We start from the raw sequence: 27982 nt of genomic DNA, 5'->3' as shown, positions 1-27982 counted from the left end.
AGCAGCCACACAGGTGTGTTAAACAGCTTTAATCTCGGTCATTGTGGCTTCTCGGCACAGTAAGAAATATTGCACATGATCAACATGTTTTGTTCTGGGGATGGGGACAAGGGTAGGGGGAATCACCTTCTTAGAAAGTACAACCCAAGTTGGGAGGGCAGAGGGGGTGGGGAAGACAACCCTCCCCATGCCTGTGGCAAAGTGCAAGAGCCCCCACCCCCAAACTAACCTGAGTCCAGCCCCTCTGGGGAAAAAAGGGGTGCATGAACTCCCCCTACTCCACAGGCACCTCCCCTGTGGCCCAAGGCCCGCACTACCCTCTGGCTTGCAGCCCTCACACGAGCCATTTTGCATAAAGTACAAGTGAAAAGGTCTGAAGGTAACACACTCCAGGTTATGTACAGGGGCTCGGTGGAGGGAGACTGTGCCCCTGCTTCCCCTCAGCTGCCCCCCATCACAGGGAGGGAGCTGTGGGGGGAGGGGGCAGAGACAAGAGGAGCAGGCCTCATTCCGCCCCAAACTGGAAAGGACGAAATGGCTTTACTGGGGAGGAGGTATCCATCCTGCCTCCCCATTCCTGCCACCTACATACTGTCCATGTCCTGAGGGGGTACTGTGGGTCCTGGGGTCTTCTCAGAGGCCCCTCACCTGCCTGTGGCAGCTGTGGAGGGGCCAGTGGGTGGAGGGGAGGGCTGAGGGGGCCCCTCCCAGCCAGGCTGTCCGGGCCCCGGCTCCGGGGGTAGAGGCAGTGGCGGGGCAGCTGGGGCCGTGCCAGAGTCCGAGCCAGGTGAGGTGGGGTCAGGGCCCCCAGCAGGGCTGGGTGTAGGGACAGGGGCAGCAGCGGTGCCAGTGGGGGGCGGTCCGGGGAGGGGGGCCTCGGCTCCAGGGGGCTGCTCCGTGGGAGTGGCTGCCTGCATGATCTTCTGGCGCACCTCACGGATCTTCAACTGCAGACAGACCTTGGAGGGGAAGATGTCTGCGTAGCGGGCCTGGAAGGCTGCCGTGGCCTGGGCTGGGGAAAAAAGGATGGTGGGGGGTGCGGAGGGCAGGGTGAGATGAGCAGGCAGGTCTCCTCCAAGTGCCCCCAAGACTCCAAGACCCGCTCACCCGACGGGAAGAAGCCATGGTCCTGGAAGAGCTGCATGACCAGGGCCCGGCGCTGGTCCAGGGTGCGCCGCAGCGACGAGTACGGCACCTTCTCGTACTCCAGCTCCCCGAGCACGTCTTCGGCTTCTGTACCTGGGGGCAGCGCAGGGAGCATGGTCAAGGCTATTGCAGCAGCCTGCTCCCCAACACGGACTGACTGACTGTCCACCCCAGCCCTCACTGAATTCTATTTCACAGTGGGGCTCAGAAAGGGCACCTGCCCAAGGTTATGGGGCAACTTAGGAGTCCACTGGACTCCATAACTCACCCTTGACCTGCTGTCCTTCCTCTCAGCGACACCCACCCCACCTCGCCTGTCTCTAATCTCATTCCCAAGACACCACCCCTCTTGCAAGCCCTTGGGTCCCCCACAGCTCCACCCGCCACCACGCTGGCACCTGTACGGTCAAAGGTGAAGATGTCCCCCTCGCACTTGGCACTCTTGGGGGTGTTGGGCTCCGAGCTACAGCTGGAGCGTCTCCTCATCTTGCGCTTGGGTGAGGTGGGGTCCTCAGGGGCTGAGTCCAGATCTGGTCAAAGAGAAGCAACTCAGTGGAAGCGGCCCCAGCCTGTCCCCCACCTACCCCAGGTGCCCCGTGCTTGCTTACCGGTGGAGTTCTTCCTCTTCTTGCGATAGGAGCCCAGGATGGCCCGGGGTGAGGTGGCCAGAGACTGCAGGGTGGGCGAAGGCAGCACCTCCTCAGGCCGAAACTCGGGCAGCTCAGCAAAGCGCTCTTCGAAGTCCACCTCCGACAGGACCCTGCTGGAGAGCGGGCCGGGTCACCTCCCTTGCCCTGGCCTGCAACTGCCCCCTCTCCCGCCAACCCCCACACACTCCGCCATGGCCCCCAGCCCATGCTCACTTGTCCACAGAGTCAAAGGTCTTCTTCAGGGGCGGGGGCCGCACCTTCACCTTCTTGCCGGTACTAGCCGCCTCCTTGCGCTCGGGTGTGTCCCCGGCTGCCCTCCCACTGCTGCCCTCGCTGCTACCACTGCTGCTACCAGGGGCTGGGGCTGGAACTGGGGCCGGGCTCGGAGGAGTAGGAGGCTCCCCACGGCTCTCCAGGCCCACCCCAGGGACGCGCCAGTCTGAAGATGAGCTGGGGAATTTGCTGGCCTGGTGAGGAGGGATGGCAGGGAAATGGAGAACACTGTGTTCAGACTCACTGGGGCAAAACCCCGAGGCACAAAAATGGATGCTGACCACCTGAGACACACAGCTTTGAAGGCCCAGTCACACAGACTAACAAGAGGGACAGGGGAGGCCCCATAGGACGTGGTTCAGAGAGGCGTGCAGGAAAGAGGAGGAGGACAGAAGAGCAGATGGTAGGCTGAGGGCAGAGGCAAGTAGCAGTGGGAGCCCCGAGACCCACCAGGCACTCACCGTCGTCTCAGGGCCCTTGGTGCTGGCCCGCTCCTCAGCAGATGGGGGCGGCGGGGGGCTGCTCCGGGCCGTGGGAGCCCAGGTCTCTGGGGGTGGTGGAGGGGCCGGTGTTGTAGGCTGACCCTCAAGCTCAGACTCGGAGGCAGGAGGCTCACGGGCTGGGCCAGGCTCCAAGGGCTGCCGGGGTGCAGGGCCAGGCCGCCCAGGGGCACCTGCCTCAAAGGAGCCCACGGGAATGCTGGCAATGGCCGCCTTCACTTTCTGGGGGGGCTTGGGGGTGGGCCGCTGGGCCTTGGGGGCCACTAAGCTGTAAGTCATGGAGCCTGCTGATGGGGAGAAGAGCATTTGCTGAGCCAGGCCTGACTGGAGCCCAGCCCCTGGGTCCCCCAACTCCCCCCGCCCTGAGTTGGCCCGATACCCACCTGTGGCACTAGGGAAAGGGCTGGTGGGGGCCGGGGTGGCAGTGGCAGGGGCTGGTGGGCCCTTGGGCAGGATGGTGGCAGCAGGTGGGGTGGTACTGGTGGCCACAGTGTAGACTAGGCCTGGGGGGGCCTGGGATGGCTGGGCCAGGGGTGCTGAGGAGGTGGGTGCGGGGCTGCCAGGGTAAAACGCCGTGATGACAGGACCTCCAGGGGCTGCACAGGTGGGAGGCAGCTGGGGGCTGGGCACAGGCGACACGCCCACCTGGCCGGGAGCCAGCAGCGGGGCTTGGCCTGCAGAAAGGGAGACAGAGAAAAGGCACGGGCCTGAGTTAGGGCCTGGGCTGCCTCAGCCCCACCCTGGGTCCTGAGCTCTGCCTGCCAGGCCGCCTCTCACCTGAAAGCAGGGGCTGCACGAAGGCGGGGCCACTGGGCCCCAGCGAGGTGAAGCCTAGGGCTACCGAGCTTGTGGGGCCATACGAGGTGACTGTTCCAGCCTGGCTGGATGCAGGGCTAGTACCCAGGGGCAGCGCGTGCCCGCCTGCTGACTGCACATAGGTGATTCTGCCGCAGGGAGAGGAAAGGGGGAGGAGTAAGGCGAGGTGAGCCGGCCCTCCCAACCCCTTTCCTGGGCCGGCCTCCGGGGGAGGGCTCAACTGCCATTACCTGGTGGAGGAGGGCAGCAGGACCTTCTGCGGCTGAGAAGCGGGTCCGGGGAGCGTGGCGGGGCTGAGGGGCGGCACCAGGCCGCTGGGTGTGCTCACAGGCACTGGAGTCAGCTGGATGATCTGTAAGCAAGGGCACCCACAGGCTGTGAGCTGGGGACCCAGAGTGGGGCAGCGGGGGGACCAAGACCTAGGAGGGTGGGTCTCAGCAAAGAGAGACAACACACAATTAGAGATAGGGACAGGAAAAGAGAGACGAAGGGAAAGAAGACAGCAAGAGATAGGGGACGCAGAAAAGAAACAAGGTACAGTCACTGAGTGCAAAATCGAGATCAAGAGACATGGAGGGAAGATGGCAAGACAGAGTCCCAGAGACACGTGGAAAGGAAAAAGAGGAGAGACTGAAAGACAGACAGACACACAGAAACCACGGGACAGAGAGACCAACACCCATAGGAGAGAAACGAGGGGCCACAGCCAGGGTGCCCTCACCTTGCTGGGTGGCTGGGCGCCATTCTGCACAGGTACTGAGAAGGACGGGCTCACCAGGGGCAGTGGCTGGCCAGCCCCTCCTCCCCGCACTGACATGCTAGGGGTGGCCAGGGGCACTAGTACCTTCCCAGGTAGCAGCTGGGCTGAGCCACCTGGGGGTGGGGCCTGCACAGGAGAAACTGACTGGGCTGCAAGAGGCGAGAAAGGAGGAGGTTACAAAGAAGCTGAAAAGGCCCGTGGCCCCTCTCCTTGTGCTGCCCAGCCCAGGGCCTCACCTTTGGGGGGTGGGGCGGAGGGTACGGACTGCAGGATGGGGATGCCAGGAGTGGGTGCAGTGGCCGCCAGGACTTTGCCATTGGTGGAGGTGCCCGGCGGGAGGGTGAAACGGATGCTGGTGGTGGGTGCAGGGCCGCCGGGAGCCGCTGCCTTGGTCCCAGGGGCTGGTGCTGGGGCAGGCGCCACTTGCAGCTGCTGGGGCAGCGTGGGCAGGATGTACTGCACCTGGGTGATTCCCCCAGCCTTGCCCAGGGCACCTGGCTGCAGGATGCCCAGGGGCACTGGCCCATTGGGGCCACTCCCAGCACCCGCTCCTGAGCCCGCAGTGGCCCCACTGCCAGGGGCTCCCTGGGCAATGAACTGGACAGCGGGGGGTGCTGGGGCCCCATAACCCGGGGTGCCCACCAGCAGGTTGGTGACAGTGGCAGGCGCCTTCCCCACAGTGCCCAGTAGGTGCCCAGCCACTAGATGTGGGGCTGGCGAGGTGGCTGCTGCCGACTTCTTGTCCGAATACACTAAGTTGACACCCAACGGGGATCCCACAGGTGCCCGAGAGCCAGTGACCACCTCAGTCCTGGCACCTGCTGTGTCGTTTGGAGACACCTCAGCTCGACCACAGGTGGGGAAGGGCTTAGAGGCAATGGGCACAGGAGTGCTGCTGACAGGCCGCACCACATTGGTGACCATGGTGGCAGCCGGGCGGGACAGGGGTGCTGCTGGGGCCCCATAGGCCAGCGATGGGGCTGGGGCCGAAGGCATGCGGGCTCCACTGCCCTCCCGTTCCTCCTTGTTTGGGGGCAAGACCAGTGTCTGCAGGACACTTGCTCCCCCACTGGGAGGCGCCGCAATGACTGAGGGACCGGGTGGGTCCAGGCCTCCCACGCTTTCAGGTCTCTTGCGTCGGAAAGTGGCAGGATCCGTTGGGAGGAATCGGGTAGCCTTAGAAGGTGTCGCTGGGCCTCCAGCCCCAGGGGGTGGGGGCCGTAGTGGGCCTGCTGTGCTGCCCTGACCTGACTCCTGGGCCTTGAAGGTCCCTGAGCTCAGTGAGAAGGAGGTGGCTGCCGAGGCTGAGGAGGAGGCAGGTGAGGAGGAGGCAGAAGACGCGGTGGGACCATAGCCTTTGCCAAAGGCTGCAGGTGGATCTGGGGGTCCTGGGGGCTCAGGGTCCAGCGATGGACGGCAGTGGGTAAAGGAGGAACGGATCACAGGTGAGAACACCTTCCGGCCAAAGCCCTGGGTGGAAGGAGAAGGGAGGCACACCCATGTCAGGGGAGCCTGGATACCCACACCCTGCCATCTCCATACCACTTGGCAGCCAAGCCAGCTGAAAGCCTCGACTCATGTTGACTGTGACCCAGTTCCCCATGGGGCAAGTAGCTTGCCCTCTCTGCACCTTAATCTCCCCCTCTGTCAACACCCACAGGAGAAAATATTTCCCCTCCCAGGAGTATGACTGGACAGCAACAAGTCCTAAGCCCTCACCTTGCTGCCCTCTGGGTCCTCCCCAGAGCTGTCTCCGCTCTCACTGTCAGTCACCCGCTCCTTGCACTTGAGATCAATGTCAGTGGTGCTGAAGCCATCGTCAGCTGAGGGAGCAGAGGAAACAGGATCAGCATAGGGGCTGCGTGCAGGACTAACCAGGAGGGACAATCTGGAGCCCAAGTCTGGCCTCAGTTCTGCCCCAAGCTGGCAGTGCCTGCTGTCCAGGAACACTGTTCCTCAGCCCAGGGTGTGGCCACCTGCCCAACGGGGGAGCCTAAGAGCACGCAGATAATAGCACCTAACACTGTGCCCAACAGCCTGGCCATGCCCATGTCCTCCTGGTTTCCTGCCTGGCCAGAGGCTTCCTAAAGGCAAGGCTGGGTTTAGTCAGCAAGGCCTGAACTGAACATGCCTGCAATCGTAGACAAATGTGGAAGGGAAGGAAAAAAAGGGGCCTGAGGGCCTGGATCACATCTCTGCCCACCCTGCAACCTTAGCCTGCTGCTCCCTGGGCTGGATTCTGGGCCCTGCAACTGCTCACCAATGACATCATCATCCCCTTCCTCCTCACAGATGACCATGCGTTCCTCGTCACTGGTCATGTCCTCGCTGGCCGCACGCTGGGAACGGGAAGCTCGGGTGGGCAGCAGTGGAGGCCGCCCACTGGCCGCCAGGGCACCTCCCTCACCGGGGGCTGCAAAGGGGCCTGGAGCCCCATATTGGGTGGAAGGTTTGGGGCCAGAGTAGGATGCAGGGCCAGACACCATCTGCAAAGCATGTGCAAGGAGAGCTCAGTTGGGGCTGTCACCTCGGGCCAGCTCTCCCTGTCCACCTCCCCCACCCCCATGGCCTGCACCACGGACCTGTGTCAGTTCCTGTAGTGCCTGGCTGTCTACTTCCCCGCCATCCAGACTGTGGACCCCACTGTGGGAGAAGGCTCGGGGCCGGGCCGAGCCAGGTCCCCCAACTGTGTGCAGACGTTCTGCCCCACAGGAGCCACTCCCCGGAGCCTTGGTATCCGAGCTCAAGAGTGTCTGGGCTGCGACAGAAAGGAGCTCTGAGGACACTGTAGAGTAAGGAGAGGAGTGCTGCAGTCAGGAAGGCTCTCCCCCGCCCCCGGACTGGCCAAGCCATCCACAAACACGTCTAGGTACTGGGCAGAAGCAGGTAGGAATTCCTGGGCCACCTGGCAGAAAAGATACACCACCTACCATCCGAGCATCTCATTCCCACTGGTTCCTGCCCCCTGGGGTTGCCAGGAGCCAGCCCATTGCTCTCTGGGAGGCAACCCCTATGAGTGAAAAAGCCTGGACACAGGTATGTGTGGCACTGGCTAGCTAATAACCACTGGCCTGTCTGAGCTTCAGTCCCCTCATCTCAGAGAGAAATGAACGTCCCCACCCTCAGAGAGTTTCGGGCCCATAACCACAAGATCACTCCAGAAAAGCACCTCAGAATGGTGCCAGGCACACCAGACACCCTCAGTCAGGAGCAACAGCCAACGAGGGGCTTCCAACTGTGGCCTTGGGAGCCAGCCAAGCTGGGGCTTAAATTTTGGCTCTGCCACTTACTAGTTTCTTGTGACTTCAAGCAAGTGATTTTGCCTCTCTGAGTCTCAGTTTCCTCATCTGCAAAGTGGCATGTGGGTTTAAGCCCTATAGATTATACTCCCCTTGGTGCCTGGCATGTAGTAAATGCTCAGTAAGTGTCGGATGGTAATGAGATTGCTGTTTGAAAATTTTATCTGTCTGGACCTCCCTGGCTCCTTCACAGGAATCAACTGTCAGTTCCTTTGTGGGTAGGGGTCCTCAGATAAAAGTGGTAGGGCAGAGAGGAGCTTCTAGGGCAGGGGGCGAGCAAGCAAGCGGGTAGCTGACAGCTCTCAGGGAAGCAGGTGGCAGGGCAGGAGACCCAAAGGGCTGACTAACCTCCAGGGGCAGCAGCAGTGCCCGTCTCTGACATGCTCCGCTCCCGCGTCTCCTTGTGCCCTCCCGCCAGCCCCAGGCTCGTGGGCTTGGCCTCTGAGCTGGACTTCTTCCGGTCCTTGTTGCACCACTTCCAGTCTGGGTGGGCCTTAAAGTGGGCCTCCTTCACCTGGCAGGAGAGGGCAGACACCCTTCACTCACCCACCAGACTAGAGGCAGCAGGGAGGAGCCAAGAGGAGGAGGCCTTACCTGGAAGGCCAGGTCATGGTACTTCTGCTTCTCCTTGGGCCCCAGGGCATACCACCACTCGCCCAGGATCTTGCTAACAGTTCGGTTGTCCTGGTTGGGGTGACGCTGGTGGACCAGGGCCCGGTGACGCTTGCTAAAGATCATGAAAGCATTCATGGGCCGCCGGATGTGATCTTTCTCCCGCTGTAGTAGACACAGGCCCAAATGGGATGGTTAGGACCAGGAGTCAGGCTTGGGGGGCCACCGGGTGAGCTGGGGACAGGTGGGAATGAGGCACCTTATTGGGGCTGCGTCCATCCTTCTCTGAAGATGAGTCTCGTTCCTTGGGCAGGGCACTGAGAGACTGGGTCCGGCGTTTCCCAGGTGGCAGAGGCAAATGGATCTCAGGAGACATGATGGAGAGGAAACTGTAGCAGGAGCGGCAGGGACAGTGAGGGCCATGTCTGTGGCTACCCCATCCCCTAGTCCCAAGCCTCAGGGCACTCACGCATCATCATGGTCACTCTCTGTCTCGCTGTCCAGCCGGGGCTCTCCTGGAGGGCCAGGGGCCTCCTCCTCAGTGGTGGGAGGGGGGCCCTTTCCAGGTTCCACCACCCCCAAAGTGTGAGGGGGTCCAGGCCCCGGGCTCTCAGGGCATGTGGCTCCAGGGGGCCGCCCAGGGTCAGCATTCCCAGTCCCGCCTGATGGCTGCTCATGAGCAACAGCCGCCGACTCAGCAGGTTCTGGGGGTAGAGAGGCAGATCAGGGGGCTCTTGGGCCACCTCAACCCCATCCCCATGCCTTCCCACAGCCCCCAACCCCTCACCTTTGCTCTGGCTGGAGGCCACTGGGTGGCTGGCAGGTTGCTGGGCCTCACTTGGCTGCACAGAGGGGTCAGGCTGGCTGGGGGCCAGGAAGGGGACTAAGGAGTGCCAGGGGAACACGGCCACAGAGCGAGGTTCCACATTCGTCCACACTGTTGGAAGGAGCCAGTTGAGCTGTGCAGCAGGAGAGCTTGGCCTTGACCCCCAACTCAAGCTCCTTTCCACCCTAGATGAGGTGGCTCCACCCCTCCTTTATACCCCCTTCCCCTATTCCACAGCCTCTTGGGCTGGTGCATGCAATATCACTCAGGAAAAACTCTTCCCTGAAAGATTTCTAGGTTTATAAGAAAGAAAACAGAAGCAGGGAAGGGAAATAGTCCTCAGGCCTCACTCCCTCCCCCACCTCCACCAGCCCTGCCACCAGGGACCAGACCAGAGGAACGACTGGCTCCTGTCACAAACCAGGCCATGTTCGACTGCCATCTCACACTCCCAAAGCCCCAAGACCTCAGCAGAGCTGGGGACACTCCTCCCCAATCATGCCACATTTCCAGCACCCATGTTGCCATGTGACATGGCCCCTCACCTTGGCGTCACACTCTCTTTCTCTTTCCTGAGGCAGATGGCCTGGTTCCCGCCCCCTCTCCTTTACCCACGGGGTGTGGGGTCTCAAGTCTTTCTCCCTGCCTCCCTCCCCCTACCACAGACCCCAGGGAACCAGACCTGCCCTTCTCGGGCTGGGCATAGGTGGCTCCTGCATCTCTCCCTTTTACCCCCAAAGAGATTCTACTGGCCATGAAGAAGTCTCCCTGCCTTTCTCCCTCTACACCCCTGAGCTTATCTTGAGTGCAGCGCCTAGCTCCCTTGCCCAGAATGAGAAGAGGGTGTGGTAAACTCTTTGGAAAAAAAGCCACAATGGGGCAGACGAGAGAATTGTTACAAGTCTCTGCCCAGGCCAGGCAAAAGTGCCAGGTGTTTCCTTGAGGCTGTGCAAAGGAAGGTACTTCCTTCAGCAGGGGGCCAGTCCCACAGGTCTAACCTTCAGCCTCAGGAGCTAGGTGGTAGGAGCGCAAGCCCTGGGTTGGGACCTATCCCTGCTGGTCTCCTGGGGCGGGATGAGGCTACGAGTGGGCTTCCCTCTCACTGCCGCCTCCTTGGGGGAAGTGGAACCAGCAGAGGAGGCCCCTGCTAGGGGAAGACAACTAAAGGAGGAGGGAAACGCCCTAACCCTGGTCTCCATCATTCCAGGCCTCCCCCTGATCCAAATCAATCTGACCTAGGGTGACCCCCTCATGCCTTCAGAAGCCTGGACTCCGGGAGCCATATGTGAGGCAACGGCCTCAAGACCTGATTCTGTGAGGAACTGACAAAAGAAAAACCAGACATCTAGGCAACGGGAGGATAAGGAAGCTAGCACTGGAGGAGACTCCAGATGCTATGACAAACCTGTCCCTTACCCCTGGGGCACTGAGGGCACAAAAGCCTACTTGGCCCTCCAACTCCATACAGCCCCCAGGGACCTGGACCTGTCCCTCTCTTCACAAAGATCTTTTTCATCAGGGCCTGCTCATCTTCTGCTGGGTGGTGAAGAAGGGGCCCAGCAGACAATGGGGGAACAGTCCTTTGGTCCTGCCCCTCTTGAACTCCTCTCCAGTGTACTACCCTTCAGGTTCCTGGGTCTCTCCCTCTCTCTCCACATAGCACACCACAAACACTCCAGCCCATCACTCTGCTCTGAGCAAACAGTGCCTCACTCACTTCCCAAGGCCTGTCCTTAGCCCCACTACTCAATCACAGCTCCTTCCCCCTCTCTATTCCACACCTAGGACCAACAAGTCTTAGCTGCTCCTATTCTAACACAATGCTCCGAAGCCAGTTACCCTGCACCGCTCACCTCCAATGACAACGGACCTGTTTCACCCCATCACCTGAACACCACAACTGTCCCCAGCTACTCCCCACTCCTCACTCCCATCACTCCGCTACACTCCACCTGCCATCACTAACCACTTGGCCCAGCCGAGCTCTGTAACTTTCCCCGTCATCCCTTCACTCTGCCTCTACCACTCCCGTCCTATACCCTCATCACCGTTACTCCGCACTGAGCACCCCGACACCTTGACCCCTGCAGCCCCAGGGCCCAGACGCTACTGACCGAACATGCCGAGGCCACGGGAGGCCGCGCCGGACGCGGGCACCAGGGGCCTGTGGGCTGAGTACATGGTCCGGCGCGGGGGGGCCCGGCCGGGTCTCGCGCCTCCTCAGCGGCCGCCGCCGCTCCGCCCGCCGCCGGCTCCTCGGCCGTCGCAGCTCGGGCCCGGGGGGAGCTGGAGGCCGTCGCCGCATGCCCCCCACCCCGTGCCCCCTCCGGCCGCCCCACGCGGGGGGTCTCTGCCGGGCGCGCCTGCGCACAGCGCCACCCGCCTCCCGCCGCCCGGGGGGCGGGGGAGGTCAGAGCGCGCCGGCCCCGCCCCGCCCCCCGGCGCGCGCGGGGGCCGTCACGGGGCGCGCGGCACGGGGGCCATCGGCGCCGCCCCCTCCCTCTCCCTCCTCCCGCGCGGAGCCCTGCGGGCGGGGCAGGCGGGGCGGGGCGCGGCGCGCGTGCGCGGGGGCGGCCCCCTCCCTTCCCCGCTCGCTGGCTCCCTCGCTCGCTCCCTCCCTCCCTCGCAGCTCCGGCGGGTAACGGCTCTGGCCCCGCGCGCCCCGGCTGCCGGCGCCGCCGCCTCGCCTTTCCGGGCCCCCGGCCCGCGGCTCAGCGCCGGGTCGACCTCCGGCCCCGGGCGGGCAGACGGACCAGCGTGCGTGGGTCCGTGCGCTGCGAGCGAGCCCCGCGCCGAACCACCGCCGCCTCCCCGCCCCGCCACTACTACGCGCTCCCCTCCCCCCGCCGCGTCTCCCCCCGCCCCTTCCCCGCTTCCCCCGCGGCCTTCCGCGCAAGCCCGGCCCCCCGCGCGTGAGCCCATTGGCTGCCGCCGCCGCGCGCGGGTCAGGCCCCGCCGCGCCCGCCCCCATTGGCCGCCCTGAGGGAACGTCAGTCATATGCAAATAAGGGCAGGGCGGGGCGGGCTCCGGTTGGCCCCAAACTGGCCGGGGGCGGTACCGCGGGAGGAGGATGGCAGGGAGGGCGCACTGCAGTAAAGGCACCGAGCCAGGGGGGAGGTTCGGGGCGTCGCGCTGCGGAGGCCCCGGGGTTGTGTGTGGTGCTGTGTGTCCAGTCCGCGAGAGGAACACGCTGACGCGCGGGTCGGCCTACCTCCCTCACGCCTGGCTGGGCGCGCACGGCCCCGCAGGGCAGACCCGCTGCGTGTAGGGTTAGGCGAGCCATCCCTCACCCTCACCAACTTTCACACCAGCAGACACACACACACACACCCCTCATAGACAGACTTTCCTGCCACACCCATTATCTCATACACACCCCGCCGTCACATGTACCCTCGGTCTAAAACATTGTCACACACGAAGTCACACCTCGAACACCTGCTTACAAATATGTACTACCCTACACTGAGCCCATCACTCCCTACCCACCATCAAACACACTCTTTCTCACTCATCCTCTTCATGTCACCCAGTTCATACATGCCTTGTCATACATGCTTCACCAACACGGATCCTCAGCACACATCCACCAGCGCACGCAAATCATCGTACAAACACACAACATATCAAATAGGCAGAATTATCTCAATTATCTCACACACCTCATCACAGCCACCGCTTGTCCATCACACCCCCCTCAACCTCTCCCACACAACCACACACATTCTTTGATCTTCATATACTCCCATACAGCCTTCCTGCCACTCTCATCCCCAACACAGACTAACTCATAGCCATCATACTGACCCTACACACTCTATAAACTTACCCTGGAGAGCACTAACTACTTCAGCACCCTAGCCCATCAGGTATACAGAGCACCACTGCCATTCACCGTCATTCAGCTACCCTGCCTTAACACTCAGCAGCCCACTGGGACCCTCTACCTCACAGTGTAAGGCAGGGGGCCACAGACCACCACAGTGGGCTGGCCCTACCACTACTCTAGGCTGGGAGCCACCCCTTCAAGAAAACGGCCAGGAGGAAGAAAGGAAACTAATTCTGGGGTAGCTATATGCTGGGAGCTTGTATGTATTATCCTGTTCATTGAATCCTCACAGCCACTAGGGAGGTACACTTTATTATGCCCATTGTTCAGATAAGAAAATGAGGCTCAGAGAAATTGAACAAATTGTGCAAGATCATGTAGCCAGAATGTAACAGCCCACGGCTCCAACTCAAGTGCTCTTTCCACTACTGAAAATTTAACCTCACGGTGGACACAGGCAAAGAGTCCCAAACAGAGGCCCAGGAATATGGTCAGACAATGATAGAGAGAGACTGGTGAACTACAGAAAGGTCAGGGGGCACACATGGAGACACAGGCAAGGGTCTGGGGCCCACCAGGCAGAGTGACAAAGGCCTTGGATCACCTAAAAGGAGCCCTGGGATCACCCAGTAGAGTCAGTATCCTGGGGTCACACCTGGGCAGGTAAAGGTTGTACAGGCTCACATGGACCAAGACTGGGCTTCTACACATGTGGGGTCAGTGACAGATGCTCACAGACCCTTTTCCCAACCTGCCTTATCCACTGACAGAGCTGAAGGCATGGAGAGGGGCGAAAAACAGGTAACCTGAGCAAGGAGGAGAAGGGGAGGCCTGTAGCCCTCTGACCTCCAGAGACTGTAGGGCCAGACACTTGGCTGTGAGCCTGGATGGACCACCAGAGGGACTATTAGGTGACTGCCCCCTCCTCCCTATGCAGCCCCAGACTCAGACCCTCCATTACCTCACTGCCCCAGGGACTGCAATGTGAGGCAGAAATCAAGGCTGAAATCAATGTGGCCCGCTATCTCCCCACCACTGCCCCCTCCTCTCCCCACTGGTGAGTCACCTACTGGCAAAGTTAACCCCTTCCCCACTGCAAGGCAGCCCAGGGACAGAGCTCAGAGGAACCCTGTCCCCAGCTCCCCCACTTTTGTTGGGTGAGAAAAAGAGCTAGGCCTGGCACAGCAGGGGAAGAGGGCCCCACACATCTGGGAGGATTTCACATCTGCTAGAAGACACAGTGCCCACATAGGAGGGATGGGAAGAGGCCCTGTACAGGGTAGGGTACAGCCAAGTGGGGGCCCAGCCTGGCAGGGAGGGGCCGGAATCCGGGCAGGAAGGGCCCCCCTGCTCTGGGCACTGGGCCAGCCCTATACTTAGCTTCCATTGTTCAGAGTGGAGGAACCCTGGGTGGGGGTGATTAAGAGTGGAGAAGAGGGAGCAGGTCCTATCCCCAGACAGCTCCATCTCTCCAGCCATCCCCAACCCTAACTGGGGCCTCCCTAGTTGGAAAAGGTGGAGTGGGTTCCCCAAAACAGGGCCCCAGCCCCATCTCAGAAGAGGCACAGGCCATTCTTCACTCAAGGCAGGTACTGGGCAAAACTATGATGCAGCCACCCCCTGCACCACCCCATAACCAATTCCACAAAAGGTGTGGCCCTAAACAGCCCCCAAAGTACCACCCCACCCCAGCCTGGGGACAGGGAGCCCAGACGGAGACACCAACTGCCACCCAGGGTGGCACAGGCTGAGGCCTGCCCAGAGGCCTGGGGCACACAGCCAGAGATGCTGACAGACTGAGGGACAGGCAGACACGCTCTGAACTCACGCTCTGAACTCACGGGCCCGTTTACTGAGCCCAAGAGGCACTGCACCCCCATCGCCCGCTGGTCCCCACCCTGCTCTTCAGGCCGGGTCCCCGCCTCGGCTCACCACGCCAGTGTCCCCAGCTCCCCTCACCCGCTCTCCACATACACACCCACCCACCCACCCACCCCGGGCGGCGTTGGCGACGGCCAGGGTTGCCTGGGGAACGCGCCCAGGATTGGGCTGGTGCGGCTCGGGAGGGATGGGGGCCTAAAAATAGCGCCAGGGTGAGTCAGTGTGAGTGGGGCTGGGGTGGGCAGGGGGACCAGGAGGGAGAGAGGGGCAGGCGAGAGATGTGGGGGAGGGTCCCCAGGGATTGGGAGACGGGCAGGATAGGACCGAGGGCGGGATGTGGGTTTGGGAGTGGGAAGGGGCGGGGGCATGGAGGGTAGTATACGGGCGCCGGGGACGGGAGAGCTGGTCGGCGCCACGGCGCGGGCGGAGGAGGGGGCGCCGCCCTGCGTTCTCCTCCCCTCCCCGCGCTCACGAGATTTTCCACTCGCCGCCTGGCCCCCAGCCAGCCCCCGGCGGGCCCCACAAAGCTGCTTTGTGCTGGTAGAGCAGGCGGGCGCCCGGCCGGCCTGACACCCACGCGGGCCGCGGCGGAGCGCGAGCCAGCTGGCACCCGAGCTGTCTGCGGGGGGGCCCCCACTCAGCCCGAGGGCGCGGCCGCGCAGGGGTTAATGGCGCTGGGGCGGGGGCGAGCGGGTCTTGGCCAATCGGCGTTGGCGGGCGAGACAGCGGCCAATGGGAAGGACGGAGGCCCGCCGCCCGGGCCTACTCCCTGGGGCGCGGGAATCCGCGCCACTAGGTGCTGGCGGGGGCTGGGCGCTGCCTTCCCGGGGTGCCTGTCCGGATTTACAAAGCCCCAGGTGCACCGCTTCCCCGCTGCTTCACAAGAAACAGGCTCAGAGGGGATAGAATTTGCAGTCAGAAGGTGGCAAGGCCGGGATTTGAACCCAGGTCTCCCTGGCTTCACAATCAGCTTTTCCGCCGAAATAGGGAGACGGGGGTTCCCTGGCCCAGGCTCCCGTGGGGAGCGTGAACAGGGGACGGGGTGCGGGCGGAGAAGGCGGCGCAGCGGGCTAGGGTCCAGCCGCCTGCGGTGCAGCCGCTGCCGCCGGTGGTAATGGGAGCCAGACGCCGTCGCCGCCGCTAATGCGCCTCCCTCCCGGCCACTAATGGAGCCATTAATGCCTGGGCGCCGTGGGCTCCGGCTCGCACCGCCCCCCCCCCGCCCCCCGCGCTGCGCATGCGCGCGGTGACTGCCTAGCTGCCCGCCGCCGCCAGGAGGCAGCCTGACCCCTCGAAGCGCCTGGTGCTGGGGGGCTCTTACACGAAGTCTCCAGGACCTGCTGCCTCACAAATGCTTCTCTCCTCTCCGCCGCAAGTCATCCTCTTCTTCCTAGCCTAGGCCTCCTTCCTCTTCAGGGTAGTCTCCAGGGATCTTCACACCCAGATCCAACCTCTTCTCTCCCCTGCTCTAAACCCTTTCTTGGCTCTTCACTAGCTGGCATTCAAGCCTGGCCTGGCTGAACCCATCCTCCTTGACACCCTTCGCCAAGCCTAGGCTTTAGTGTCCGCTGCAGCATTAACTAGCCACTCAGAGGTCATGCACTTTCACCCCTCCTGACCTTTGCTCCCATGGTTGCCTCGGCCTGGAACACTGGCCTTCCCTTTCCTTCACCACCCTGAAATCCACTCATTCCTCATGTTTTAGCTCAAATGTCACCTCTGAGAAGCCTTCCTGAACCTCTCTCATCACCCTGCATTAAGCCAGAGTCATCTCCGTCCTCTGGCTTTCCCAGACTCTGTGCCTCCCTCTGCTCATCCTTGCCTGTGCCTGCATCCACATCTGCCTTCCGCACCCGCTTACCCCAGGACTGCTCTGCCTGGGCCTGGTGGAGGAATGAGGAAGGACTTCTGGTGGGAGAGATGGGGTTCCTTGTTTGAGACAAAATGGAAATTCTGGTGGGAAGAATCTGGATTTGGGGAGTCAGGAGACCCTTGGGCCCTCTTTGGCCTCATTTTCACCACTTGCCCAAGCACAGTTGGTGGGTACTGCCTGGTCTCTGAGTCTTACCCATTGGCATGTACTACATGTGGGACTCAGTTAAATGGAGCTGGCACCAATTCCTGAAAGCCAATGGGGGGGGAAGTGGAGGGTGATCTGGGTCTCTGGGTTGTGCCCTCTAGCAGGTGGGTGGGCACAGGAGTTGCTTTCCTGCTGCTCCCCCATAGCCGGATCTCCTAGCTTGGCCAGTACAGCCCCCGCCTTCCTGCTGTCTTGGGAACAGGTGCTTGAATATAGATGGGTCTGCAGGATGGCTCCTGACACCTCCCAGCAGGTTTCAGGAACAACAGTGGGCAGTTAATTTGTCAAGGAGCCAGAGGGGGCTCCCAGGCCTGCACAACCTCCCAACACTCCCCAAGAAGGGAGGAGGGGACCTGGTGCTTAGCAACTGTCCAATGACTATAAGGAATGGAGCACCTGATGTGCACAGGGTAGGGGTGGTGGGCTAGGATGGGGGCACCAAGTCTGTCTAAGGAGTGTGAGAAGGAGGACCAGGGGAGAGGCCAAGGCTGACCCAGTGACACAGGATCCCAAGACGGGGGCCAAAACAGAAAGAAGGTGGGATGGAAGCTTAGACGAGGACCGATATCTAGGGAGGGACAAACCAAGAAAGGTATAGAGACCCAGACTCAGAGAGACAGTTAGACAGACAGACAGAGGTCCAGAGAGAGAGAGAGACTCAGGGCCAGAAATAGAGACCTAGACGGAGACAGACATAGGAACCCAAGGGAGAGACAGATAGACATACAGTGGCTCAAAGAGGGGCAGAAAGGCAGACAGAGGCCCAGGAGAAGGGACACTGCCTGTCAATACAGGGAAGCCAGGCAGAAGCTGGGAGCTGGACGGGAGGCCGTGCCAGGAATGGGGCTGAGACATCTGGCCTCCTAGGCTGGGGCTGCAGGCCCTGGGGCAGCTTCCTCTCCTGTGGAGCAGGCGGGAAGAGTCAGAGGGAGGTGGCAATGGCAGCTGGCTGGCCCGGCCATGCACAGAATGTGGAGAATGCCGGCCGCCTGCCCCGGCACGTCCCCCAGCGGAAGCAAATGCCTGGCGGGGGGCAGGAGCAGGCAGGCTGCCCCTGGCCGCCCCCTCACACCTGCTGCACTGAGTGAGGGTCAGGTCCTGGCATGGGCAGGCAGAAGGAGCCAGGACTCCAGCCTCACTATGCCACTGCGCATGGTCTGCCCTATCTGGGCCTCAGAGGGAGAAGGCCCCAAGGTGCCTACCTCCCAGGGGTTTAGGGAGGCCTCTGAGAGAAGAACAAAAGGGCCTGCTGGCTGGGAACCTGAGGGCACCTGGATACCTCGCATGGGTGTTGTCAGGGAGGCGCTGCTCAGAACTGCCAGGACAGGCACTGGACAAGTTCTGACGACTAGGCAGCCTCCAGCAAGGGGCCTCCCTTCCCTGAACCTCAGTTTTCCCCCTAACAACATGGCTGGTAATCCCTACTTCACAGCACTGAGTGGATTCGATGAGGTGACCCCACATCTGAGACTGTGCATGTGATAAATGCTCAATAAAGAGTGGTTACTATTACTGTTATTGTCATTATTATTGAGAGTGCTTAAGAGCCTGAGCTCTGGAACCAGACAGACTGGGTTCAAATCCTGGCTCTCCCTCTTCCTAGCTGGGTGACCTTGTGCAAGTCACTTAACCTCTTGGGCTGTGGTCCTCCTCCTCTGTCCCTGGAACTAATAATCATGCTGACCTCCTGGGACGTTGTGAGGATTCAGTGAATAAATGCTCAGTCAGCACTTACTGAGCAGTGTGCCAGGCACATGCATGGGTGGTGCTCCATAAATTATTATTACCATAACTTCTGCTGAGAGTCCTGTGATCCGGAGGTTGAGAGACCTGGTGCAAGGCCCAGTCTTGTCCCTCCCTGGCTGGGTGACCTCAATCAGGACTCTTCCTCTGTCAGGACCTCACTTTTCCTCATCTGGAAAATGGCACCAACCCTTACTGGGCCTGCCCCAGTAGGCCTCAGGTCACCTGCATCAGTGCCATCCCTCCCCACAGGGCAGCAGAGAGGGTCACGTGAAACAACGCTATGAGGGCAATGTTGGGGGCTGTAGGCATGCAGGGGGTGGGGGTGAGGGGGATGGTTTGAGTCCTTCTGCTTCCATTTCGTCATCTGCCTAAGGACAGAAATCCCTGCTGTGCCCACTTCTGTGGAATTTTGCTCATATCAACTACAGGAACAAATGTAAAAAATGTTGGGGGTGGGGCAAAAGACACAGCTCACAACCTCAATGTATGAGCGTGAGGGGCACACACAGCCCCTGTGTCCCTCTGCCCTGGGTCTGGGCTGGGCCTGGGCTCCTTCCTGCATTGGCCTCTGCTCCAGCCCAAGCCACAGCGGCTCCTACCCAGATCCACACCCCAGCCTCCTTGCTCCCTGGTCTCAGGGACTGGAACTCACCCTCCATAGTACAGCCATGGTCGGCGCAGCTCAAAACCTTCCATGGCTCCCTAGTGCCCTCAGAATAAAGTTTACAAGTCTCATAAGGGCCCTCTATGATCCGATCCTTGCTCACCAACACAGCCACACAGCCTAACAGTTACCCACCGTCTAGAGCCCTTGACTTCGTAGATTCAACTTCCTTCAGATACTTGCTTTCACTTCAAGGCCTTTCCACAAACTCTTCCCTCTGCCTGAAGGTCCTCCTGCTGACCTTGGCAGGGTCACTTCTGCACACCCTTCAGGTCTCACTGTAGAGGCCCCTGGCCCCTTCTCCAAGAAGCCCTCCCTGACTTCCCATGGCCTCCTGAGCTGCCCCCAGCCAAGCCCTGACCACTCTAGACAGTCACTTTCTGGGGACACGTCTGCCTACTCCAGGGACTGTGAGCCTTGTGAGGGCAAGGCTGTGTCCTCAGCACCAACCAGCACAGGGCCAGACTCAGAGGGGGCCTTCAGTCAACGGTGGATTAATAAATAAGTAAATAAGAAAAAGATGCTAGGGAAGGGGCTGGTCACGGGTCTGTCACTCACCCTGAGAGTTGCTCTGACAAGGTCCAGCCTGGCCTGGGCCCCTGGCTCTCCAGGACCATCTCAGAAACGCCACTCTTCCTGCCCCTGGCCTCAGCCCTCCAGCCACACTGGATTTCCTCTCCTCTCCTCTCTGCTCCTTCCAGCCTTAGAGTCTTCCCACTGGCTTCCTAGGAAGCTCTTCCACCTATGGTTGCTGGTTCCCACTCATCCTTCAACTCTTGGCTTACAGGCCCTGCCTTGAGGGCAGCCAGACTAGATTCACACCTGGAGGCGTGCCTAGCACACCCCAGCTCCCCTCCACGGCACTAACTACACCTGTGAGGTTTTCTGGGCACAGTGGTGAAGATGAGGGCTCCAGTCCTGGTCCTGCCACCTCCCGGCAGAAGGACCCATTGGAGCCTCAGTCTTCCCATCAGTAACCCAGCCTTGTGGCCAAGTGGTCATGAGCCAGCCTGCCTGGGTTTGAAGGCTGGCTCCAGGATTTGCTAGCCACATGCCCCTGGGCAAGTTACTAACCTGGCCTCAGTTTCCTCTAAACGAGCATAATCATAGCACCCGCCTGTTAGGTTGTCGTGAAGACTAAATGAGCTAATATTTGAAAAGGGCTTAGAACTGGGCCCAGTATGCCGTGAGAGCTACAACATGGGGTGGGTGCCAGGCTTTGGTGAGATAATCCACGCGCAGCGCTTATTACAGCGATGCCCTCACCAGTCCTCCAGACGTGGGAGCTGTCGTCATGATTGTCATCTCTGTTACCCCATCAGCTCTGTGGCAGCCTGGCTCTGAGCCTGCGTTCAGGAAAAGATCTGCTGACTGATGGGCCCCTCAAGAGTGCATTTCCAACAGGGGGCCTCTGGAAACTCTGCCTTGAGCCTTCAAAGTCCAGTCCCTTGCCTGACACGTGAATTCCCACTGCAACATCTGTGCAGAGAAGGCTAGCCTCCCCTTGAATCTCTCCTGAGGCAGGGAGCTCACCTCTCCTGAGAGCCAGTTACAAGTGGCCTTGTTCAAAATGAACCCTCGCTCGGCCCATCCACCCGAACCTCTTACCTGTGCCAGGCCGGCCCATGATGACCTCCTTCTTTGGGGCAGGATGGCTGGTGTAGCTGCTGGGCACCAGGACGGGCAACAGGGCAGCGGGTGAGGGGTGGAAGGCCACTGGCTGGAAGGGTGAGGAAGCCAGGCCAAAGGTGGGCATCGGCTGTGCCACAGCAGTTGGCGCAGCTGGAGGCACAGTGATGGGCACTGGGGCCGGCAGAGGTGGGGGCAGGCCAGGCTTCCCACTGGCCACCCCAGGGGGTACCGGGGTCTCTCGGCAGCCTCGCCCAGGTCCCGCAGCCCGCGCCTCGCCAGCAGTGCCCACTTCCCCAGGGAATTTGGAGGGCAGTGGCACATCAGGGTTGCGGACAATGACAGGAGAGTCCCGCTGCACAGCAGGCACCCTGCGCACGGAGGGCCCAGGATCCGAGGTCAGGCCAGCAGGTGGGGGCAACAGCAGCAGTGGTGAGGGCTGGCGCGAGCGGGAGAAGGGCACGGCAGGCGACACAGCCCGGAAGCCAGCCGGTGCGGATGGTGTAGGTGTGTGGGACACCGAGTCCACACCAGAGTCTAGGCTGTCACTCTTGGGGAAGTCTGGGGCAGCTCCTCCGCCCCCTGTGCCAGGGGTCCCCAATGCCCCTGGGTGGGGCAGCAGCTCTGTCTTCCGCCGCCCAGGGCTGATGGGCACGGTAAAGGTCAGGTTGGTCTGGAAGGTGGGTAGGATGCCAGAGGAATGGCGCTCTCGCGGGGCAGGCGGCGGTGGGTGGGGGCCCAGGTCTGGTGGCGTCAGCACGCCTGCCTTAGGGGTGCTGGCACTCAGGTGACGACTGCGAACAGCAGTGCGTTGGATGACCGGTGAGGCATTGATGGGGCTGAAGTTGGCAGGGCGGAAGCCGAAGAGCGGAGAGGGTGAGGGTGATGGGGCGGGCGAGAAGGGTGACTGCGTGGAGACGGGGGAAAAGGAGGGTGTGCCCGAGCGCGAGCTGCCCAAGGATACCAGCATCACAGCCGCCTCACACTCATCGAACTCAAAGCGTGACAGATCAGCAGGGGCCACCAGGCGTGGGCGTGAGTCTCCGCGGGCTGCCACGCTGCTGGCCTCGCTGTCTCGAGACGTCTCATCACCCCAATCAAACTCAGTGCTGCCCTCACGGGCTGCCACGCCGGCTGGCCGCCCAGCCCCACCAGGGCCACTATCCGCCAGGCCCTCCATCTCTTTGGTTCGCATGGACAGGTGGCGTGAGCAGTAGCCCCGTCGCTGCGACTCCTTCATACAGCCATCTCGTGAGCACAGCCGTCGCCACTGCTTGCCATTGAATTTCTTGCGGATTCCATTGGGTGTGCAGACCACATCGCCCTTCTTGTATTTCTGCTGGGCGGCTGTCAGTGGTGTGCGGGCCCGGGCAGCTGGTGCGGTCCCCTTCTCCAGAGAGGCCACGCTGCTGCTACGGCTGCCACCCTGGCTCCCCTCCTGGCAGGGTGAGGGTTGCTCGCCAGGGCGGCCTGGGCCTGCAAAGGCTGGGGACTTGGGTGGCGGTGACAAGAGCTGGGGTGGGGGCAGTGGGAGCAGGGCCTGGGTGCCCAGGGCTGGCGGGTGCTTCTCCTCACCCTCCTCACAAGCCCCCAGGTTGCCACCAAAGCTGATCTTAGAGACCTCAGCATCCTCAGGCTGCTTGGGGTCCAGGGCAGCAGGGCAGGGTGGCAAGGTGGCCCCTGGCTCGGCCTGCTCCTCTTCGGGGCCCGTGGGGGGCTTCCTCGGCAGGGCCTCAGGTTCCCAGGGGGGCCGCAACAGGCGCAGGCTGGAGCGGGCTACCCACACGGCCTCCTCAGGCTCACGGTGTGGCGGTTGTAGGAGCTGTGGTAGGCTGGCTGGGGGGCCTGGCTGGGAGCTGGGGCCAGGGCTGAGGCGGACCTTGTAGGCAGCTGGCTTGGTGGTCATCACCTCCACCACCACACCCTCACGGTAGGCAGCGACACCGGGCTCCACACAGGTACAGACGGCTGTGCCCACCACCAGCGCGCCTGGTGGTGGCGTGGCATCCAAAACCACATCCACACCACTGCCAGGTGCCCCCTCATAGAATGTCAGGGCCCGGTCCCCAGGGAACTGCACACCCAGGTCCTGGCTTCTGCGCACCTGGCGCACCACAGCTGGCAGGAAGAGGCCATCCCCACGCCGAGCAAGCACCCGCTGGGACCGCAGCTGCCGCAGGTCATAGCCGCCACTGGTGCCACTGGGGGGCCAGGGGCCTGGCCCACAAGCTTCGGCTGGCTCATCCTCCAGGTCAGCTGAGTGCTCGCTGGCTGTGTCAGTGGAGGAGGAGCGGGTGGAGGTGGGTGGCCGTGGAGGCACACCCAGGGTGCTGGCCTCCTCGGGGGTCCGCGCCCGTTCTTCAGGGGCCCCAGCAGTCCCACTGCTGCCACTGCCAGCCCCATGCTCCTCCACATACTTCTTCTTGGGCGCTCGAGACTTGAACGTGGCCGTCTTTCGGCTGAGTGAGGGCTCCCAGCGGCCTGCTTCCCCCTCTACCTTGGGGTCCTCAGCTGGGCCTGGGGCCGGGTCATCAGAGTGCAGTTCCGGGGGCAGCCCCTCAGCCCCGGGGCCTCGCTCGGTCTCCTCCTCCTCACCCTCCTCAGCCTCCTCTGGGCTTGGCTGTTGCTGCTGCTGCGCTTCATCGTCCTCCTCCTCTGGCTTGTCACCCTCGCCAGCCCCTCGCCGCCTCAGGGCCTTGGCCCTGGTGGCTGGTGGAGACTTGCCACCACTGCCAGGACCTGGGAGGCCAGCGCACGCCTTCCTCATTGGCTTCATCTTTTGTCCACCTGCAGGGTGGGAAGGCAGACAGGGATCATCGGGAGCAACTCAGGAACCCCCCCAGACTCAGCATCCCCCAAGACTTCCCACTTGCTAAGGGCACCGCCTCAACTCCATGATCCCCAAGGCCTCCTTCCTGGCTGTCACCATCTCATGTGGGCTCCTGGCCAGATGCAGACACAGACTGGCATCCATGTCCCCTGAGCTATATACTCTGGCTCCTTGGGGACCCTCACATACATCTGCTCCCTCTGCAGAGGACACAGCAGGCACACGCACACACTCTGACTGCCCTGGGGGAAGTGAGAAGCAGTAACAGTTCACACATATGGAGCACTCACTTTGTGCCAAGCGTGGGGCTAAACTTGCCTTTATAAACCCATTTTGTCCTCCCAACAGCCCTAAGAGGCAGGTACTACTATCAGCCCCACTCTGTAGTAGAAAAAACTGAGGCACAGAGGGATCAAGCAACTTGTCCAAATTCATCCAGCAAGGAAATGGCAGAGCTAGGGTCTGAACCCAGGCAACCCGGCTCTAGAGGCTGTGCTCCTAACCATTTCAGTGTGTCGCCTGTCACATGATCCAGAGGGCACGCTTCCTTGCACTGTCACCGTCCAGAGAGCACATGCAGTCACACACACACACATGCACAGGCACACATGCACACAAAGGGAGGTGACTGGGCTGTGATGTGAGCCTCTCTCTACCTCCCCCCACCACTCTGGGCAGCCTGGCATGGCCAGGCATTGTGGGAAGGAGTGGGCAGCTGAGAGTCCCGAGGGACGGCTGCCCACTCTGCTCTGCACCCCGGGCCTGCCAGGTATAGCCATCTCCCCAGATCCTGGCAGGGAGCAGGCAGGGGCACGTCTGGGGCAAGAGCTCATACCCAGCGCTGCCACGGGGCCATGCATGAGCACACGCACGCGCGCACACACACACACACACACACACCGGCACACACACGTCATCACACAGTGGGACACAGAGCTACACCCCAGGGTTCCGCTGTCCCACTGGATGGGAGTGTGCCCCTCCCCCCACAGCACCCAGCGTGATACCCACAAGCCCAGCCCCCCCTTCTGGCCTGCATGCATCCCCGCCCTGGCTGGGCTGGCTCTGGCAGGGTGGCTGAGCTGGCTGGGCCCCCTGGCCCCCAAATATGCCCTCTGACTCCAGGTGGGGGTAAGTGGGAGAAGGTCAAAGAAAGCAGGACAGCCCAGCAAGCCAACCTCACCCACTTCCTGAACAGTCATTACTGCCCGCCCCCTTTCAAGCTGCCCTGAGAAAAGAAAAAGGAAAAAACTTTACTCTGAAGTGACTAAGAGAACCTGAGAGGCCAAAAGGGAGCCTTTGGGAGGGTTGAGGGGCCCAGGACCATAAGCCAAACACAATCAGAGGCACCCCTGACTCAGTCTTTAGGGTCCCACGGGACTCCTGACCTTATGCTCTCCCACTTGGGGCCTGCTACTCCCGTGGACCCTGCAGTCTCAGGCTGCCCCTTCTCTGGGCCAATCCTGGGATCCTCATAGGCAGAGCCTGGAGGGCCCGGGGCTTCTCACACTGGGGCAGGCACCCAAGTGCCCAGGAGTTGGGCGGCCACCACCACCTTCTCCCCACTGACCCGCTGGGCTACCATCCTGAGGACTGAGATCCGGCCCCAGTCCTGCCCAAACGCAAACCTTTGCACACCCCCCCACCCAGGGCCTACAACCACACGGCCTGACACCCTGGACCCTGCTGCCTGGCCCAGCCTCTTCACCCCAGAAGCCAAGCCTCTTTCTTTCCCCTGGGGCCTACTCTCTTCCTGTCCAGCCCACTCTGGATAACTCCCACAAAAGGCCCTGTGGGCCCTCACCTCCCTCAGAATCTGAGCAGCAACTTCTGAAGCCCAGGCCAGCCCAGGCCCTGGGTCTTCAGGGTCTCATGCCCTCTGCTCCCACCAGCCCTCCTGGCACCAGCTTCTCTGCCACTCTCTCTCCCATCCTGTCACCACCTCTATCTCTACCTCTCTCCTCACAGGCCCTAGGCCCCCTCCTCAGTCACTCCCTCCTTGTCACCCTCATCTATCTCTGTCACCTCTTCCTCCCAGTCACTCTCCTGTCAGCCATCTCCGGACCTGTCACCTTCTCTCCCCATCACCTCTCCTTGTCACCCCCTCCAACTCTGTCCCCTCCCTCTCCCTGTCACTCTGATCTAGTCCTGTCACTCCTCCATTCCTGTTACCCATTCTCTGCCCACCACCCCTCCCCGTCATCTATTTTTTGTCACCCTTCCTCCCAACCACTTCCTCCACTCTGTGCCCCCTTCCCACCATCCAACCCACCCCTTTCCCCCTTTTCCCCCTCCCCGTCCCTGCCACCTGTCCCCTCTCGGCCCCCAGCACCCCAAATCCCCCCTGCCCGTGTCAGCGCTGGCCCCGCCCCTCACCTCGGGCTCGGCGGGGTTTCGGGGCGGGGGGCCGTGGCCCCGGCTCGGTCCGGTCCGGTCCCTCCCCGCCCCCCCTCCGGCTCTCCCTCTCGATTCTCCCTTTTTTTTTACTCCAACACACAAAATGGTGAATGGACCTGCAACAGCTGGAGCAGCCAGCCAATCACCGGCCACAACCCCGCTGACCGGCGCCGTCCTAGACCAATAGATATTCGCAGCCTGGTCGGCTCCGCCGCTCGACGACGAGCGACGCTCGCCACAACCAATCGCGCCCACCCGGCAGCGCTAGGGGGAGGGGCCAAAGTCCAAGACCGGCCTCCCTCTGGGACCGACATCAACCTGAGCCTACGACCGCCCGATCTGCCTACAACAAGTGATGGACACCACCATTGGCCAATTGCAGGCCGTCTTAGTGCCCAATGACAAATACAGTACCCAGTCGCCTTGCACTCTAGGCCGGAACCCAGCCCCTGTGAGGGACAGTAGCCAATGAAACGCAAGAAGGTGGGGCTAAGAGACAGACTGTCCAATGAGCAGGCTTAGAAGGCGTGGCCTGAGCGTTTGTTGACCGGCTAGTCGCAATTCCTGCTGGGAACGGTAGTCTTTTTACGTCCCCGGGCCATAGTCGACAGTACAAGGCAGACTACAACTCCCATGTGACAGAGTGCCTGGAGCACCAAAGAACCCGGGCGAGGAGAAAAAGTCGAAAAAGGCAGTTCCTCGCGAGTCTCACTGGAACCAGGAGCATCTTAGACCCAGGGGCCCCAACTCACCCGGATTCCCGGCTCTGGCGTCGCCAGTGACTCCTCTCAGTGGCGGCGGTAGCGGCACGAGGGGGAGGTGCGAGGAGCAGCCAACCGCCACCCGTGAGCCCTGCAGCCAATCAGCAGCGGCCGGGGCGGCGCAATGACCTCACCGGGTTCTACTCTCTTACCCCTCCCCCACGTGGTTGTTCCTGCCGGTAGCCGGGAGTAGAGAAGTTTGGGGTGGGGGGAAGGGGAGGAGAACGAGTGATGTCACCTTTCCCCCGCTTGATTGGCTGTCGGGTGGCCGGGCCTATGACCAATCAACAGCCTCGGAAAGTCTGGCGCGGCCCCGCGGAAAGCCCTGTTGCCACCGGGAGGGGAGAGAACGTACGCGTGTGGGGTGGCGCGCGCTGCAGTGTAGTCAACGCGCGCGGCCTGGGGCTTGGGGGCCCTGGGGACAAGTCACCTCCCCCGCGAGTTTAACATTTAGGGCGGTGCAGTTTCCAGACAGCCCCCTAGGCATGGGGGTGTTACGACTGGGGAAATGCAGCGCTTTGTGGGGCTTCACGCTGCATTCCTTGGAGAGCTACACTTTGTGGGTGTTCACACCTGGCGGGAGCGAGATTTTTTTTAAGTCTTGGGGAGGGATTCACACTGGAGGTAGGGAGGAGAGGGATGTGCCCTGTCAATAGTAGATTCCTGCTGCCCAGATATGGGGTTTACACCAAGTGTGAACATGCCTGCTGAGCGTTCATACTCTCCACATTGGATTTGCCCTGGATAGAGGGTGATGGGGAGCAGTAAACACTGGCTGTAGCAGAGGTTTCTGCTGCTTGTGATGGGTTCCCAGTATCCACACGAGATTCACACTTGGTGTGCAGAATATGCACCCAGCCTATTGCAGGTCCATACTGTCCGTAACATTCACACTATCCATGAGAGTGTGTTGTGACATGTGGCCAGTTCACCGGCGGGGACCCGGGGCGGGGGTGGGGCGGGGGGTTGGGGCCTGGGAAGAAACATCAGTTGTGCAGTGGGGTTCACTGAGTATGAAGGAGATTCACATGATCCACTGTCCACAGAAGATTTGCCTTGATTATGGGGGAAATTTCGCTGTCTACCAGGAGTTCACAGTGGGAAGGAATCTTATACTATTACTTAGGCTATTGTATTATGACTTATACTATCATACTATTATTACTATTTTAATGTTCTAGGAGAGAGTTTGCTCTTCCATATGGAGTGGACCCTGAGTTGAGGGAAATTTTACAGGGCAGTTTATACTGGGCACATTGAGTAGTTGCTGGGTCTGAGGAAA

At 61.4% G+C, this 27982-nt stretch overlaps 1 protein-coding gene across 9 annotated transcripts; it reads right to left on the bottom strand.

Moving 5' to 3' along the window:
* Window positions 1-14: 14 nt before the first annotated feature.
* CIC (capicua transcriptional repressor) lies at window positions 15-26773 on the bottom strand. Of its 9 annotated transcripts, none has more exons than XM_014795144.2 (21): window positions 25919-25998; window positions 20692-23499; window positions 8844-8993; window positions 8526-8760; window positions 8316-8445; window positions 8039-8221; window positions 7793-7958; window positions 6728-6930; window positions 6406-6631; window positions 5865-5968; window positions 4382-5615; window positions 4107-4294; window positions 3616-3737; window positions 3347-3513; window positions 2953-3243; window positions 2531-2856; window positions 2010-2263; window positions 1755-1909; window positions 1545-1676; window positions 1108-1239; window positions 15-1012 (listed from the first exon to the last, which is right to left on the bottom strand). In XM_014795144.2, the coding sequence occupies exons 2-21, from the start codon at window positions 23486-23488 to the stop codon at window positions 645-647; spliced, it is 7563 nt and encodes a 2520-aa protein (XP_014650630.1). In that variant the 5' UTR covers window positions 23489-23499; window positions 25919-25998; the 3' UTR covers window positions 15-644. The 9 variants fall into 9 exon arrangements, with proteins under 9 accessions (XP_014650630.1, XP_014650633.1, XP_014650632.1 ...); XM_014795147.2 differs by having other exon boundaries at window positions 1755-1906; XM_014795146.2 differs by having other exon boundaries at window positions 2531-2853.
* Window positions 26774-27982: the final 1209 nt, after the last annotated feature.

The sequence above is a fragment of the Ceratotherium simum genome, chromosome 33 (assembly GCF_057802395.1).
Source record: "Ceratotherium simum simum isolate JZ-2026a chromosome 33, ASM5780239v1, whole genome shotgun sequence".
NCBI classification, from domain to species: domain Eukaryota; kingdom Metazoa; phylum Chordata; class Mammalia; order Perissodactyla; family Rhinocerotidae; genus Ceratotherium; species Ceratotherium simum.
Note: the sequence above shows the minus strand (reverse complement) of the source record. Positions and strands in the feature narration are given on the sequence as shown.